The 17,639-nt window shown below is 49.5% G+C and overlaps 1 protein-coding gene across 2 annotated transcripts in view; it reads right to left on the bottom strand.

The window, feature by feature from the left end:
- Nucleotides 1-4,525, bottom strand: part of mindy2 (MINDY lysine 48 deubiquitinase 2) — a 123,051-nt gene extending 118,526 nt beyond the window's left edge. Inside the window, exons 1-2 of one of the 2 annotated variants that reach the window (XM_072470712.1) lie at nucleotides 4,507-4,525; nucleotides 2,539-2,596 (exon numbers count right to left, since the gene is read on the bottom strand). In XM_072470712.1, coding sequence (XP_072326813.1) covers nucleotides 2,539-2,596; nucleotides 4,507-4,509 — 61 coding nt within the window. In that variant the 5' untranslated portion in view covers nucleotides 4,510-4,525. Of the gene's footprint in view, nucleotides 1-2,538; nucleotides 2,597-3,375; nucleotides 4,105-4,506 lie in introns of those variants that run through there. The other variant, XM_072470711.1, reaches the window with a different exon arrangement.
- Between the last annotated feature and the right edge of the window lie 13,114 nt (nucleotides 4,526-17,639).

The raw sequence follows: 17,639 nt of genomic DNA on the forward strand, positions 1-17,639 counted from the left end.
CATTTTTATCAACGACCTAGAGGAGGGCGCAGAAGGGTGGGTGAGTAAATTTGCAGACGACACTAAAGTCGGTGGTGTTGTCGACAGTGCGGAAGGATGTAGCAGGTTACAGAGGGACATAGATAAGCTGCAGACCTGGGCTGAGAGGTGGCAAATGGAGTTTAATGTAGAGAAGTGTGAAGTGATTCACTTTGGAAGGAATAACAGGAATGCAGAATATTTGGCTAATGGTAAAGTTCTTGGAAGTGTGGATGAGCAGAGGGATTTAGGTGTCCATGTACACAGATCCCTGAAAGTTGCCACCCAGGTTGATAGGGTTATGAAGAAGGCCTGTGGAGTGTTGGCCTTTATTGGTAAAGGGATTGAGTTCAGGAGTCATGAGGTCATGTTGCAGCTGTATAAAACTCTGGTTACGCCGCATTTGGAGTATTGCGTACAGTTCTGGTCACCGCATTATAGGAAGGACGTGGAAGCTTTGGAGCGGGTGCAGAGGAGATTTACCAGGATGTTGCCTGGTATGGAGGGAAAATCTTATGAGGAAAGGCTGATGGACTTGAGGTTGTTTTCGTTAGAGAGAAGGTTAAGAGGAGACTTAATAGAGGCATACAAAATGATCAGGGGGTTAGATAGGGTGGACAGTGAGAGCCTTCTCCCGTGGATGGAAATGGCGAGCACGAGGGGACATAGCCTTAAACTGAGGGGTAATAGATATAGGAGAGGTCAGAGGTAGGTTCTTTACGCAAAGAGTAGTGAGGCCGTGGAATGCCCTACCTGCTACAGTAGTGAACTCGCCAACATTGAGGGCATTTAAAAGTTTACTGGATAAGCATATGGATGATAATGGCATAGTGTAGGTTAGGTGGCTTTTGTTTTTTGACTTCCCATGTCGGTGCAACATCGTGGGCCGAAGGGCCTGTACTGCGCTGTGTCGTTCTATGTTCTAATGCCCTTACATCCTTCTGAAGTATAATGCACAGAACTGGGCAAAACATTCCAGTTGAGATCCAACCAATGTACTATAAAGGGTTGGCATAACCTCTTTCCTCAATACCTCTATTTGCAAAATCAAGTGTTCCGATATGCATTTGTTTTTTTTCTTTTTATAAATTTAGAGTACCCAATTTATTTTTTCCAATTAAGGGGCAATTTAGCATTGCCAATCCACCTAGCCCAGGCATGGTCAAACTCGGGGGCATGACCCAGGTGGGTCGCGGGCGGGTGTTGGGAGGGTCGCAGAGCCGTCCGTCGCTCCCGATCATGCCAGCTTTGGTCGCTCCTGATCGTGCAAATCTGCGCGCAACAGCCGCAGCAGCTGGCCGTTAATAACGGTGGTGGCAAGCAGCCTTCAAAATGGCCACGAACATGAAAAAAAAATGCGGCTGCACTGCACATGCGTGCCAGGTCATCGGCGCGCATGCGCGCCGGTGATCGGGCACGCATGCGCAGTGCAGCTGCTTTTGTTTTTAAACGGTCGCAGCTTTTTGTTTTACAAGTTCGGGGGGGGGGGGGGGGGATATGGGGGGAAATTCAGAACTTTGGACAGATGGAGACTCCATACTTTCCGACACCGGAAGGCTTCACCGTCATCCAACAGGTTCCATTGGAGGAGCGTATACCAAGGCCAAGGGGACCCAAAACCATTTCTTCCATTTTTGTCAGCAGCAAACAAGGCAAGAGAAAACTTTGGGTCGCGCAGGTCGACCGGCGTGGGTCGCGAAGGTCGGCCGTGTTGGGTCCCGAAGGTTGGCCGGTTGGTAAAAATGGGTCCCCAGGAAAAAAGTTTGAAGAACACTGACCTAGCCTGCACATCTTTGGGTTGTGGGGGCGAAACCCACGCAAGCACGGGGAGAATGTGCAAACTCCACATGGACAGTGACCCAGAGCCGGGATCAAATCTGGGACCTCGCCGCCATGAGGCTGCAGTGCTTACCACTCTGATATGCATTTGTAACCGTTTTATCAGCTTGTCTGACTGATTTTCAATGATTTGTGTATGTGAATTCTCTAGACAGTACACACTGCAACTACGGAAGAGCAGTGGCGGATGGAGTATGTGTTAAGCTCGTAAATGATGTGTCAATCAAGCAGATTGGTTTGTACTGGATGCTCTTGAGTGTTGTTACAGCAGCATGCATCCAGGCAAGCGGAGAATATTCCATCACACGCCAGGCTTGGTGGATTATAGTCAGGGGAGAGGTTGACAAGTAAATACCCACCCTCAAACCTGCTCAAGTAGCCATGACATTTATACTTGCAATTGAGTTGCCAGTAAGTGATGACCCTCAGGATATTGATGGTGGGAGATTTAGTGAAGGCAATGCCACTAAATGTCATGGGGAGATGGTTGGGCTCTTTTGTTGAAGGGTATCATCCAACTCTTGCGTAGCATGATCATTGGCAGACAGATAAATTAAAAAGTGACAAATGACCCTTAGATAATTTTACGCTATGTATTTCTAAACAATATACACACATATATGAAGGCTTCATTTGGACTGAAAACATCCCCTTTGTATCAGTGAAAAAAAGCAATCTTACCCAAGTACTCCATTAACTGCTCTGCTGTTATAATTTCCATCATAGGTGGAAGTTTAATCTATAATAAAAATGTGTATTTAACAATCAGATATAATGAAGCAAAGTTTTATGCAATGAAGACTGACATGTACATAGCTCCGTCAACATAGCAAAACGCCCCATGACTTCACAGGAGCACAATATGGTAGAGGTTGAGCGAGCCAAAGATGTTAAATAAACCTATGGAATTCTCTATCACAGAAGGCCCTCAGGACCACATCACTGAATACATCTTAGAAGGTTATAAATTTCTATACTCTAAAGGTGACAAGGGGTATGGGAAGTGAGGAGTATGGCTTTGAAATAGAGAATCAGCCATGATCATGGTGAATGATGCAGTGGCCTTGAAGGGCCAAAAGTACTGTGCCTGTCCTAATTTCTAGGTTTCTGGGAAATGTTAGAAAGCATAATCAGAGGTAGATTTTAAGAGCTTAAGTTATCAAGGAGCAGCAAAGGGGTTCAGGAATTCTGCTCCTTCAACTCTAGCTTAATACATAATCCCCCCCCCCCCCCAACCCCACATTGTTCACCCACCTTGGGCGATTGTGCCATCATCTGTCTAGATCCCAGAATTCCCTCCCCATAGAGCCTGGAGGAGGTTACAGTGATAGTGAAGGACGAAGTCATGCAAAGATCTGAACAGAATTATCATTTTTAAAAGTCACGGTGCTGGTGGACCAGTGCGAATGTAAGCCAGCAAGTGATGTGGTGATGCAAGCTACAACTCAATAGTGAGCACCATACGTAAAAAAATGACACTTTACGTATGTTCAAAGCTATTAACATGTTTATATGTACCTTCCATGCTAAAAGAAGAACGTTCATAATTGCGAGCAATGGACAAGGACCATTTTCATTCTGTGTAATAATGGGCGTGTTTTCCGTTTTCCATTTGATCCACTTAATGTGATAGACTGACTGTCCGAGGAATTTCTCCTTCGAACTAGATGGCTTGGCAACGCCATCCTTGCTGTTATACTCCTCAGTTTGTAAAGCCAGAGCCAGAGCCCGGTCTTCAGCTCCCTCGCTGTTCAAATCAGAGCTCGGGCAGGAGTTCAGATTGGAAAAGGATTCGAGGGAGTCGATGCTCTGCGATTCAGCGGGCAGGCTTGGCTCACTGGCACTGTGACTCCTGTCACCCTCGGCAGTTTTACCGGGGCTGCCGTCCGCCCGCGGCGGGGCCGTTCGCTGTGAGAGGCCGCTCTCGGCCTCGGCGCTCAGCTCCCCCATCTTGTTTACCAAGTTTTGCTGCTGACCGCCCTCCTCCCTCACTTTCTCCGCGCGGCAGGCAGGCGCGGCCTCCTCCTCCTCCTCCTCCACCACCACCACCGCCGTCGCCCTCTCCTCTTCTCGCCCGGTGATGGGACATGGAGTCTCTGCGTCGGGGGTGTCGCCGGGCCAGCAGGAGCCTTTCAGCCGCCCGCTGCCGAGAGCGCTCCGCCCGGCTCCGGCCAACTCTACGGCGGCCACGCCGCCCCGCTCGGCACCGTCATGACTTTCCATGAGACGGGAAGGGGGGGGGGGGGGAGGGGAGGGGAGGGGGTGTGCCGAGGGTGGGGGGAGGGGAGGGGGGGGAGAGGAGGGAAGGGAGGAGATGTGGAGCGTGTTTACATGGAACAGGTTCAGAGCCGCTGACCGGCAGCCGCCATGACACCGCCAGCAGCCCCGTGACGTCAGCGCCGGCAGCCGCGCATGCGCCTCCCTCTCCAAGCGGGACGGAGTTCCCAATTTGCTGCAAAAGCAAAAAAAGGGACAAGCGTCCAAACAAATACAGATAGGTGCATTGATCACATTGCATAAAGCACCATGCAGTCAAAGCGGGCTGCTTCCAAACCACTGCAAACTCCAGGAATAAACAATCTGCGAATAAGTCAAGTGTTTTTCCCCAGTAACGTGCAAAATGACATGCTTCAGAGTGCTGCGAATTACCATTCTCACTGCCGCAAAAGACAACAGCTTGCCCGCTCAATGCAAAAAGGAAAACAAAGGATCATTATTTGGCAGGAAATTGTGACCGGTGGTTGTAAGCATGCGCTCTGAAAACCCTGGTTACTTTCTTAAAGGAGTATGAACAATTAACAGCTGCCAACCTTCAGAAAGCCAGTTGGCTGCGCTTGTGCCTCTTGGGTCCAAAGGTGGGTCATTTCTCATTTCAGAGAAGTGTGCACATGATCCGAGGCTGGCTGACAGTTCAGTTCAGTGCAGCGCCGAGAGCTGCACAATTGAAACACTAAACTGAGACCCTGTGCTCTCTTTGGGGTGGGTGTGAAAGATTCACTGGTACTATTTTTGAACGAGAGCAAAGGAATTCCTGGCCGATATTTTTCCCTCAACCAAATTCTGGTCCAGTAACCTCGTTGCCTTTTGTGGGACCTCGCTGTGTGCAAATTAGCAGCTCCATTTCCTATGTTTGGAAGTGTCAGCTGTGGCTCAACTGGTTGCACTCCTGCCTCTGCTTTCGAAGATGCTGAGTTCAGAGTTGCATGCCAAAATCAATGCTGGCATTCAAGTGCAATACTGAGAGAGTGCTGCACTGTCAGACTGCTGTCTTTTGGACGAGCTGCTAATCTAAGGCCCCACTTGCCCTCTCAGGTGGATATTTGATTTGATTTATTATTGTCACATGTATTAGTATACAGTGAAAAGTATTGTTTCTTGCATGTTATATAGACAAAGCATACAGTACATAGGGAAGGAAAGAGAGACTACAAAATGTAATATTACAGTCATAACTCAGATGTAGAGAAAAGATCAACTTAATAAAAGTGATGGCAGCAGGGAAGAAGCTGTTCTTAAGTTGGTTGGTACGTGACCTCAAACTTTCGTATCTTTTTCCTGATAGAAGAAGGTGGAAGAAAGTATGTCCGTGATGCGTGGGGTCCTTAATTATGCTGGTTGCCTTTCTGAGGCAGCAGGGATTATAGCCAGAGTCAATGGATGGGAGGCTGGTTTGCGTGATGGATTGGGCTACATTCACGACCTTTTGTAGTTTCCTGCGGTCTTGGGTAAAGCACGAACCATACCAAGCTGTGATACAACTACAAAGAATGATTTCAATGGTGCATCTGTAAAGGTTGGTGAGAGTCGTAGCTGACATGCCAAATCTCCTTAGTCTTCTGAGAAAATAGAGTCAATGTAAAAGATCCCATAACACAGAAGAGCATATGAACAAAGAAAGAAAGAAAGAGCAGGAGTAAGCCATTAGGCTCCTTGAGCCTAATCCGCCATGTCATGATAAGGAGATATTTGGAACTTGGGTCCAGAAATAGGGTCCAAGATGTAGCAGGCAATTTAGGGGTTAAACAGACTGAAGGAAAAGACTGTTAGCAGCTGAGTCAGAGGGATATGTCCAAAGCCTCTGAGCTACCTTGTCCCGTTCAGACTTTTAAAAAAAAATCTTTTTATTGGCTTTTCTCATATTTATAAACAGTTGTTACTTATATACATTACATTTTTCTTGCCCGTGCTAATTTGCTTTATTTTACAGAGAGGTTTGTTTTGTCCTTCATTTGACTAACTGTAAGTACATTTTGCTGCCCTCTGGATCGGTCTATGATAGCCCCCCTTCCTCCTTCTCCCCCCCCCCCTCCCCCATTGGTTTCAGCACTCTTCCTCTTCTCTTGTGGTTTCCCCATTTTTCTCTCTCTCTCTCCCCACCCACCCCCGGGTTGTGCAGCCCTTTGTTTCTTCATATTTTTTTAATATATATGTTGCTGCACTCACCACAAACAATGCAATTATCTAGTTTTTCACATGACAGTGAATGAATAGTACACTTTTCTCCACCCTATGTCAGCCAGCTACTGACATCCAGTGGTCATGAAGGGTGCTATATAAATGCAAATCTGTCTACTTTTACAGCAATGATTTCAAAAGCATGGAATTGGTTGGGATGTCATAAAAGGTAATTCTTTCATCTCTTTCGTTATGACAGGTTTGAATTCACTCCATACTTGGGGGATGAAATTTCCTTTTTTCTGATATTGGTCTTACATAAAACCGATTACAACTCGATTCCTATTGGATATGGATCAGCCTGAAAAAACTGCTCACAACCTGGTTCCAGGGTTAGCATTGAATTGCATTCAAAGTCAGATTAAGATGGCTGGTGTATGAAGTGGAAGAAAATCAAGTGGTGCAGTAAGGATTGTGTTTCTGAGACTACCCTTAAAATGTAATTATTCACCAAGCAAATTGAGCTTTGCTGTTACTCTAGATATGTTATGACTAACCTTCAGGTGATTGATGGTGACATAGGTTGGAAAAAAGTACACCATTCACTCCCTGTTCTGTGAAAAACTAGACAATTGCATTGTTTGTGATGGGTGCAACAAAATATATAGCGTTCAGCAATATCGCTGCTAAAATTAACCCTCTATCATTGATAACAAAATTATAACATTTGACATTTTTAAAATGATTTTGAATAAGGTTCGAAAAATGTCCTTTCTCAAATAACCTTGCATTTAATTATGAAATTGACCTGCTCTACAGCATAGATTTAAAAAACAAGCAGTCCCCAGTCCCCAAAATGCTCCCACATTATCCACAATTATCATCTCTTTCACACGAGAACTCTTATTGATCCTGTCCAAAAAAAAGAAATTCTGTGGACATAAATAAGAATACATTTTGACATATAAAATCTAGTTCAGGTCCCTTTACTGCACATCAAAATAATTTACTTGCAATAACTGCTGGGATGTGCTGTGTGCCTGAGCATTTGGATCAGAATTTGTGCATACAATCTCCCAAATGATGAGTTTCCATTTTCAGTAATGCCATCTGGAGAGCTGATAAGCGAAGGATTGATGCTGCCCAGCAAGGAAAGTGCAAACATCAAGGATGTTATCCCCAACTGCAGTCATGCATCTCCTAGTGTTTGACGCAAGAATGGCATCGATAGTGACCTGATAACAGATCACTTGCACAGCTTCCTGCTTGGGAAGTTGCACATGGGATAAAAAAAAGTAACTATAGAAAAGTATACTGTCCTCGAACGTTTCTTGGTATATTATGTTTTACATCTGCTAAAAGCATTGTTGTAAGGTATGCTTATGTGTTGATCAAATATTTAAAAATACAAATAACAAAATACAACAATGTTTCCAATAGCTTTCAGTGCAATAAAAATACTTTCGGAAGAAAGTTTTGCATTCTCCCTATGTAAACCAACTGACTAAAGTCGCAAAATGTATTCAAACATTGCAATGAACACTTTAATAATGTTGAAGGAATGCAACTGTGGTAGCATGGTCTCTTTATGGGACGATCCTTCGCGGGTCATGTGACAGGCCAGAGCTCATGAGGATGGAGCGTGTGAACATTAGCCTGTCAGGTGTTTGGGCGCAGACCTATTGATGTACCATCAATGACCACGAGATGGAATGGTGAAACTACTGAGGCTTTATTGCACGAGATGTTGAGCCTCCTGCAGCTGGAACCAGAATGGAAGCAGCACAGGAGAACATACACTTTATACAGCGCCTGCTGGGAGGAGCCAGTAGGCTGGGATTTACTGTGTTAACTGTAGTACAGTGGCAGTACCATAATACACGTAGTGTGTGACCAGTGGTGTTTACCACATTCACCCCATTTAAAAAAAAGTCCAGCGGGGGTGAAAAACAACGTTACAGATTGAGTCTGTCGGGAGCTGTGACCTTCCGCCGCGATCGCCTCAGACCTGGTTGTGGTGTGGGCGCCGATGTGGGTACCTGCGACTCTGGAAGCATGTTGTCCTCTCCTTCTTCACCCAATAGTGGCTCCGGTGAGGGGACGGATGCAGCTGGGGTGGGGGCTGCGGTGAGGGTCGCTGGTGGGAGGGTGAACGGCGCAGGGGCGGGGGAGGCAACCGGAGGGGGTGGGGACGGTACCGGGTCGGGGGTGGTGGTGGTTGTGGGTGGGGACCCAGCGGGTGCCAGGTCCCAGAGGGAGACTGTGTCCTGTCGCCCGTCATGGTGTGCCACGTAGGTGGATTACGGATTTGCATGGAGGAGGAGGACTTTTTCGACAAGGGGATCCGATTTATGACTCCTTGCATGCTTCCGGAGGAGGACGGGCCTATGAACCGTCAGCCAGGTTGGGAGCGACACCCCAGAGCTGGACTTCCTAGGGAAGGCAAACACACTTTCGTGAGGGGTCTCATTAGTAGCAGTGCACAGGAGCGACCGGATGGAGTGGAGCGCATCGGGGAGGATCTCCTGCCAGCGGGAGACCGGGAGATTCCTAGACCAAAGGGCCAGCAGGCCGGCCTTACAGATCATCGCGTTCTCCCTCTGCACCTGACCATTTCCCCGGGGGTTGTGGCTGGTCGTCCTGCTGGAGGCGATGCCCCTGCTGAGCAGGAACTAACGCAGCTCATCACTCATGAAGGAGGATCCCCGATCGCCATGGATGTAGGTGGGGAAACCGAACAAGGTGAAGATGCTGTGTAGGGCCTTGATGACCGTGGTAGACATCATGTCGGGACATGGGGTGGCGAATGGGAAACGGGAGTACTCATCAATTATATCGAGAAAGTACACGTTGCGGTCAGTGGAGGGGAGGGGCCCTTTGAAGTCCATGCTGAGGCACTCAAAGGGGCGGGAGGCCTTCACCAGATGCGCTCTGTCTGGCTGGTAGAAGTGCGGCTTGCACTCCGCGCAGACCTGGCAGTCCCTGGTCACGGCCCTGACCTCCTCGATGGAGTAGGGCAGGTTGCGGGCCTTGATAAAATGGAAGAACCGGGTGACCCCCGGGTGGCAGAGGTATTGTGGAGAGCCCAGAGTCGGTCCACTTGTGCGCTGGCACATGTACCGCGGGATAGGGCATCTGGGGCTCATTGAGATTCCCCTCGGAGTTATAGATCTCTGAGCTATAGATGGAGAGCTCGATCCTCCACCTCAGGATCTTGTTGTTCTTGATCTTGCCCCGCTGTGTATTGCTAAACATGGAGGCAACCGACCGTTGGTCAGTGAGGAGAGTGAATCTCCTGCCAGCCAGGTAATGCCGCCAATGCCGCACAGCTTCCACAATGGCCTGGGCCTCCTTTTCGACAGAGGAGTGCCAAATTTCGGAGGCATTAAGGGTGCGGGAGAAGAAAGCCACGGGTCTGCCCGCCTGGTTGAGGGTGACGGCCAGAGCCACGTCCGATGCATCGCTCTCCACCTGAAAGGGGAGGGTCTCGTCGACCGCGTGCATTGTGGCTTTGGCGATGTCCGCCTTGATGTGGTTGAAGGCCCGGCGAGCCTCAGCCGTCAGGGGAAAAGCTGTGCAATAAATTGATGTATCATCAATGACCACGAGACGGAATGGTGAAACTATTGAGGCTATATTGCACTGATGTTGAGCCTCCTGCAGCTGGAACCAGAATGGAAGCAGCGCAGGAGAGCATGCACTTTTATACAGCGCCTGCTGGGAGGAGCCAGCAGGCTGGGATTTACTGTGTTAACTGTAGTACAGTGGCAGTACCGTAATACACGCAGTGTGTGACCAGTGGTGTTTACCACACCTAGCGATTGCGGTTTGGTTAGAGTTAGCTTGGGTGGTGAGTGAACAAGACCTGTGTAGTAGTTATCCTGTTCTGTATATCAAGTTCTTCTTAGTTAAATAAACCACTGTTGTGATTTAACACTGCCTTGGCACGTGCCTCGCAATACAACATTGGTGACAAGAATAAATCAATCCAATTGAAGGAAACTCGTCGAAAATTGTAAGGGGCGAGGGAAATGGCCTCTCACAATCCTGGAAAGGTAAAAGATTGCCAGCAGTCGAATAGCTGTTCCACTATTCAGAAAAATTGATCCGGAAGTATGTCAAAAGGCTTCAATACGTTTTGGCTGCCAATTAAATCACAGTAGAAGACAAACAGAAAGTAATATTATTTATAGTTTGTGGTCCACAAACATATAACCTCGTGCGAAGCTTAACATCTCAGGAGGCTCTGGACTCATAATGGTCTCTCAGTAGTTGCACCAATTGATCAAAGGACTTAAGAGACCCCAACCCTCCATTATTATGTAGTGCTATAAATTTACTACAGTCATCACAGCTCCTGGAGAAATGGTATTTTTGCAACCAGACTTTAACAAACGTCAGGACATTGTGAATTTGGTACTTCTCTCAGTTACATGCTGCATGACCATCCTGGGATCAACAACTTAAATATTCAGAAGGAGTTGCTGGCTGAAACAAAGATACTCTTGAACAAAGCGACTGAAAGTGGTTTTGAATTACAAAGTGGGCAAAGCGAAATAAACCAGTTATGGTGGGAAGCGGCAGCCGCTTGACGTCCCTGAAGTGTGGGAGCAGCGGAGCCAGAGAAGAAAACTGACCGGCAGTCACAAGGCTTTTACCATTGTGGGGGACAGCATTCCCAAGACAGATGCAGAGTTGGAATTCATCTGTTTCAAATGTAATAAGAAAGGCCATATACAAGCCAGATGCAGAGTTGGACGGTCTACTCCAAGTTCACAAAAGGAAACGTCGGTGACTCCAGTGAACATGCTTGAGGAAGAACCTGAAGAAAAATCAGAGGTATACAAACTTAACATGGTGAGATTAAGTAAAACACACTCCATTGGCATTGTCCTTATGGTCAACGGCTGTCTGCTTAAAATGGAGGTTGATGGGCAGCATGGTGGCGCAGTGGATAGCACTGCTTCCTCACGGCGCCAAGGTCCCAGGTTCGATCCCGGCTCTGGGTCACTGTCCATGTAGAGTTTGCACATTCTCCCCGTGTTTGTGTGGGTTTCGCCCCACAACCCAAAGATGTGCAGGGTAGGTGGATTGGCCCCTTAATTGGAAAAAATGGATTGGACATTCTAAATTTATAGAATAAAATGGAGGTTGAAAGAGGTGTGGCTGCCACAGTAGTGGGTGAGCAGACTGATACACAATCAATGACCACTAAAGCGAGGTTGTAGTCCAACTGAAGGCTTTAATAAGTTAGGTGTTTCCCCCAGCAGCTCAGGTACAGAATGAGGGCTGCTGGGGCAGCACGGGTTCTTATACCCCGCCTATCAGGGCGGAGCTATTATACACTCTAGCCAATAGAAAGCATACAGGTTCTACCAATGGTGCTTTAGCCTCTCAGGTACCGTAATACCTATAATACCACATTCACCCCCTGTTAAAAAAAGGTCCGGCGGGGGTGATGGCCAAAAACTACAAAACATAACAACATGGTATAATTAGTTATGGAGGTACCGTAATACCTCCGTACAGTGTTTAGTAACTATTTACAAGTCTGGTAGCTATGTACATTTGATGGTTTATATTTACAGATTACAGTTACAATGAAGCAATCAGTCGATCCTGGTCGTCCTCTGTGATGGTCGGAGCCTCGGTGGTGACTCCGGTGGAGGCTCGGGCGCCTGTGACTCCGGGAGCGTGGCTTTGATCTCCATGGCAGCTTCGTCACCCCTATACGGCGCTGGTGGGGAAAACGGCTGACCTGGGAAGGGAGCACCTGCGGGGGGCGTCGGTGCGTGGGGGGGCCTAGACGGGGGCGGCGGAAGGACCGATCCTCCTGTAAGGTGCTGCGGTGGAGGGGAGGGTGGGACTGGTGGCTGGCATGTACGTGGAGTTCCGGTGGGTGCCAGGTCCTGGAGGGAGACCGTATCTTGTTGGCCATCGGGGTACGCCATGTAGGCGTACTGGGGTTAGCATGGAGCAGATGGACCCTCTCAACCAACGGGTTCGACTTTTGCACCCGCATGTGTTTTCGGAGCAGGATGGATCCGGGTGCTGCCAGCCAGGTCGGGAGCGAGGCCCCAGAGGAGGACTTCCTAGGGAAGGCAAGGAGACATTCGTGAGGTGTCTGATTGGTGGTCGTACAAAGTAGTGACCGGATGGAGTGGAGGGCATTTCCAGGAGGACTTCTTGCCAGCGGGAGACTGGGAGGTTCCTGGACCGTAGGGCCAGTAAGACGGTCTTCCAGACCGTTCTGTTCTCCCTCTCTTCCTGTCCGTTACCCCGGGGTTTGTAACTGGTCGGCCTGCTCGAGGCAATGCCCTTGCTGAGCAGGAATTGAAGCAGTTTGTCGCTTATAAAGGAGGACCCCCTATCACTGTGTATGTAAGCGGGGAACCCGAACAGTGCAAAGATGCTATGGAGGGCCTTGATGACGGTGGTGGCGATCATGTCGGGGCAGGGAATGGGAATGGGAACCGGGAGTACTCGTCAATCACGTTCAGGAAGTACGTGTTGCGGTCGGTGGGGGGGAGGGGGCCTTTGAAGTCCATGCTGAGGCTTTCAAAGGGACAGGAAGCCTTTATCAGGTGCGCTCTCTCTAGCCAGTAGAAGTGCGGTTTGCACTCCGTGCAGATTTGGCAGTCCCTGGTGGCAGTCCTGACTTCCTCGATGCAGTAAGGCAGGTTGCGGGTCTTGACGAAATGGAAAAAACGAGTGACCCCCCGGGTGGCAGAGGTCCTCATGGATGGCTCGGAGGCGGTCCACTTATGCGGTGGCACATGTGCCGTGGGACAGGGCATCAGGAGGCTTGTTTAGCTTCCCGGGACGATACAAGATCTCGTAGTTGTAGGTGGAGAGTTCGATCCTCCACCGCAAGATCTTGTCGTTTTTTATGCCCCGCTGTGCATTATCGAACATGAAAGGAACCGACCATTGGTCATTGAGGAGAGTAAATCTCCTGCCTGCCAGGTAATGCCTCCAGTGTCGCACATCTTCTAGTATGGCCTGGGCCTCCTTTTCGACTGATGAGTGGCGGATTTTAGAAGCATGGAGGTTACGGGAGAAGAAGGCCATGGGTCTGCCCGCTTGGTTGAGGGTGGCCGCCAGAGCTACGTCGAACGCATCGCTTTCGACCTGGAAGGGGAGGGACTCGTTGATAGCATGCATCGTTGCCTTTGCAATGTCTGCTTTGATGTGGCTGAAGGCCTGGCGGGCCTCTATCGACAGGAGAAAAGCTGTGGATTGGATCAGGGGACGGGCCTTGTCCGTATAGTTGGGGACCCACTGGGCGTAGTAGCTAAAAAACCCGAGGCAGTATTTCAGGGCCTTGGAGCAGTGAGGGAGGGGGAACTCCATAAGGGAGCACATGCGTTCAGGGTCGGAGCCTATAACTCCATTTCGCACTACGTTGCCGAGAATGGCTAGACGGTCGGTGCTAAACAAGCATTTATCCTTATTGTATGTTAGATTAAGTATTTTAGCGGTCTGGAGGAATTTTCGGAGTTGGTGTCGTGGTCCTGCTGGTCGTGGCCGCAGATAGTGACATTATCGAGATACGGGAATGTTGCCCATAAACCGTACCGGTCAACCATTCGGTCCATCGCGCGCTGGAAGACCGAGACCCCGTTGGTGACACCAAAGGGAACCTTTAAGAAGTGATCGAGCTGCCCGTCTGCCTCGAAGGCAGTGTATTTGCGGTCACTAGTGCGGATGGGGAGCTGGTGGTAGACGGACTTGAGATCCACCGTGGAGAATACCTTATAATGCGCGATCCTGTTTGCCAGGTCGGATATGCGGGGGAGAGGGTACGCGTCCAGCTGCTTAAACCTGTTGATGGTCTGACTGTAGTCGATGACCATCCTATGCTTCTCCCCGGTCTTTACCACCACTACTTGAGCTCTCCAGGGGCTGTTACTGGCTTCAATGACACCTTCCCTCAGTAGCCTTTGGACCTCTGACCTAATAAAGGTCCGGTCCTGGGCACTGTAGCGTCTGCTCCTGGTGGCGACGGGTTTGCAATCTGTGGTGAGGTTCGCAAACAGGAAGGTGGGTCGACTTTAAGGGTCGCGAGGCCGCAGACAGTAAGGGGAGGTATAGGGCCGCTGAATTGGAAGGTCAGACTTTGAAGGTTACACTGTAAGTCTAAAGCCAGGAGTGTAGCCACGCAGAGGTGGGGAAGGACGTAGAGACGGAAATTTTTGAACTCCCTTCCCTGGACTGTGAGGTTTGCTACACAAAACCCCTTTATCTCAACTGAGTGGGAACCGGAGGCCAGTGAGATTTTTTGATTAACCAGGTGGATGAGGAGGGAACAGCGCCTTACCGTGTCGGGGTGTATGAAGCTCTCCGTGCTCACAGAGTCGATTAGGCAGGACGTCTCGTGCCCGTTGAAGAAAATGGTCGTCGTAGCGGTTGAGAGTGTTCGAGGCCGAGACTGCTCCAGGGTCACCGAGGCCAATCGCAGTAGTTGAGAGTTCTGGTCAGGCAGTGTGTGGTCGGCTGAGCTGGGGTCCTGTGGGTTCATCCAAGATGGCGTCTCCCATTGGTCGCACATGGCCGGGGGTGCACAAAATGGTGGCGCCCATCTGTCCAGCGTGGCGTCCGCGGAACAAGATGGCGGCACCCGGGGTCCGCACGTGGCCCTGGGATATGGAGATTGCGGCGACTGCTGGCCGCACGGGGCCCGTGGAGATGTTTATGGTTGCGGTCCGCATTCGCCGCTGGAGAACGCGGCCACTGCTCGGGCCTGACATACCCCCACGAAATGGCCATTTTTGCCGCATCCCTTGCAGGTGGATGCGCAGGACGGGCAGCGCTGGCGGGGGTGCTTGGCCTGCCCGCAGAAGTAGCAGCGGGGCCCCTCGGGGTAGCCAGGGCACCTCGCAGCGCAGGCCTGAGGGGGAAACGGGGTAAGTCTCTGGGTCGGCCGCAGCGGGGTTCCACGCTGCCCAGGGGGCTGCCACGCGGTCCGGAACCTATGCGTGGGCGTTCCTGGAGGCCACGTCCAGGGAGCCTGCAAGGGCCCGTGCCTCCCTGAGACCCAGGGTGTCCTTCTCTAACAGGCGCTGACGGATTTGTGATGAAAGCATACCTGCCACGAAAGCGTCCCGGACTAAGAGTTCCGTGTGTTCGCTCGCCGAAACTTGCGGGCAGCCGCAGCTTCTTCCCAGCACCAGGAGTGCGCGGTAGAATTCCTCCAGCGATTCCCCAGGGGTTTGTCTCCTTGTTGCAAGCAGATGCCGGGCGTAGATCTGGTTTACCGGGCGAATATCGTGTTCTGTTAGCAGCTCAATTGCTGCATCAAAGTCTTCTGCTTCCTCGATGAGTGTGTAATTCTCCGGGTTCACTCTTGAGTGCAGGACATGCAGTTTCTGCTCTCCCGTGGGTGCGTTTTCGGCTGTCTTGAGATACCCTTGAAAGCACGCCAGCCAGTGCTTAAAGATTGCCGCTGAGTTCGCCGCGTGGGGGCTAAGTTGCAGACACTCCGGCTTGATTCGGAGCTCCATCCGTTCTTCTTAAAATTCTAGCTTATTAAATTGATGCACGATCAATGACCACTAAAGCGAGGTTGTAGTCCAACTGAAGGTTTTAATAAGCTAGATGTTTCCCCCAGCAGCTCAGGTACAGAATGAGGGCTGATGGGGCGGCACGGGTTCTTATACCCCGCCTATCAGGGCGGAGCTATTGTACACTCTAGCCAACAGAAAGCATACAGGTTCTACCAATGGTGCTTTAGCCTTTCAGGTACCGTAATACCTACAATACCACACACACATTTAGGCATCTGCAGGGAAGGCTGCAGCTGTGAATTTTAGCAGTCCCTCAGCCACCGGAACCGTCTATATGAGGAGGCGTTGAAGATATTGGGGACAATATCTATACCAGTGCTGTACCAACAGCAGTCAGCTCCAGGGTCCCAGGTTTGAATCTGGCTTGGGTCACTGTCTGTGCGGAGTCTGCACATCTTCCCCGTGTGTGCGTGGGTTTCCTCCAGGTGCTCTGGTTTCCTCCCACAGTCCAAAGATGTGCAGGTTAGGTGGATTGGCCATGATAAATTGCCCTTCGTGTCCAAAATTACCCTTAGTGTTGGTTGGGGTTACTGGGTTATGGGGATCGGGTGGAGGTGTTGACCTTGGGAGGGATGCTGTTTCCGGGAGCCGGTGCAGACTCGATGGGCCGAATGGCCTCCTTCTGCACTGTAAATTCTATGATAACTATGATCTGCCTTTAACCATAGTAAAGGGACAAAAGCCAAGTCTCATGTGGCGGGATTGGCTGACAAAATTGGTTAGAAATATTTAGCATCACAGATGGGGTAATGGCGCCTCATGACCTGGCTTGGCCTAATTTTCCCAAATTTGTCGGGAAGGGTGGAGGATAAGCAAGCCTCACAGAAAGACCACCACAATTCAGTCAAGAACGACAACTTGTTCCAAACCAAAGATTTAGTGTACGTGCAGAACTTTGATGCAGGACCAGAATGGTTACCTGGGAGAGATGTTGGCAGGACAGGGCCAGTGTCCTATGTAATAGACCTACAGGGCTGTAAAGCGAGAAAACATGATCATTTGCAAAGGAGAGAAACTGTTGTCCCTGCGATATGCCTGCCCTTGCTGTAGACTCGGATGCCTCCAGTCTGGAAAAGCCAGTTGCCCAGTTGAGATGTTCGACAAGAGTTAGGAAGTCACCTGATAGAATTACCTGACGAACATTGCTTTGAGATCCCTTACTACAACTCTCTTTGTTTATGTATAATTGTAAGTAAGCGTTTTTCTGCTTTTGTAATTCAGGGATCCGTAAGGGAACTTAAGTGGGGGGGGAGGAATGTAGTAGCATGGCCCCTTTAAGAGGCAATCCTTTGCAGGCCACGTGACATGCTGGAGCCTATGGAGATGGAATGCTAGCGTATCAGGTGTTTGGATACAGACTTGGCTGTTGGGATTTGATCAGAGTATGCTTGGGAGTTAAGACCTGTCTAGCAGTTGTACTGTTCTATATATAAAGTTCTTCTCAGTTAAATAAATCACCATTGTGATTGAAGACTCTCTCGTCACTTGCCTCACAATACAACAGCAACGTTGTCTAATTTTATATGAAGAAAAAAATTGTTTTCCTTGGTCAGTTTTTCCCACATGGTTTAAATTTATGTTTTGTTAAATAAATTTAGAGTATTCAATTTCTTTTTCCAATTAAGGGGCAATTTGTCGTGGCCAATTCACCTACCCAGCACATCTTTTTCGGGTTGTGGGGTGAGATCCATGCAGACAGGGGGAGAATGTGCAAACTCCACACAGACAGTGACCCGGGGCCGGGATTGAACCCGGGTCCTCGGTGCCGTGAGGCAGCAATGAGATTTGAATTCATATTGCCCACATTTCCTAAACTTTGGA

This window comes from Scyliorhinus torazame, chromosome 12 (genome assembly GCF_047496885.1).
Source record: "Scyliorhinus torazame isolate Kashiwa2021f chromosome 12, sScyTor2.1, whole genome shotgun sequence".
Classification (NCBI taxonomy): Eukaryota; Metazoa; Chordata; class Chondrichthyes; order Carcharhiniformes; family Scyliorhinidae; genus Scyliorhinus; species Scyliorhinus torazame.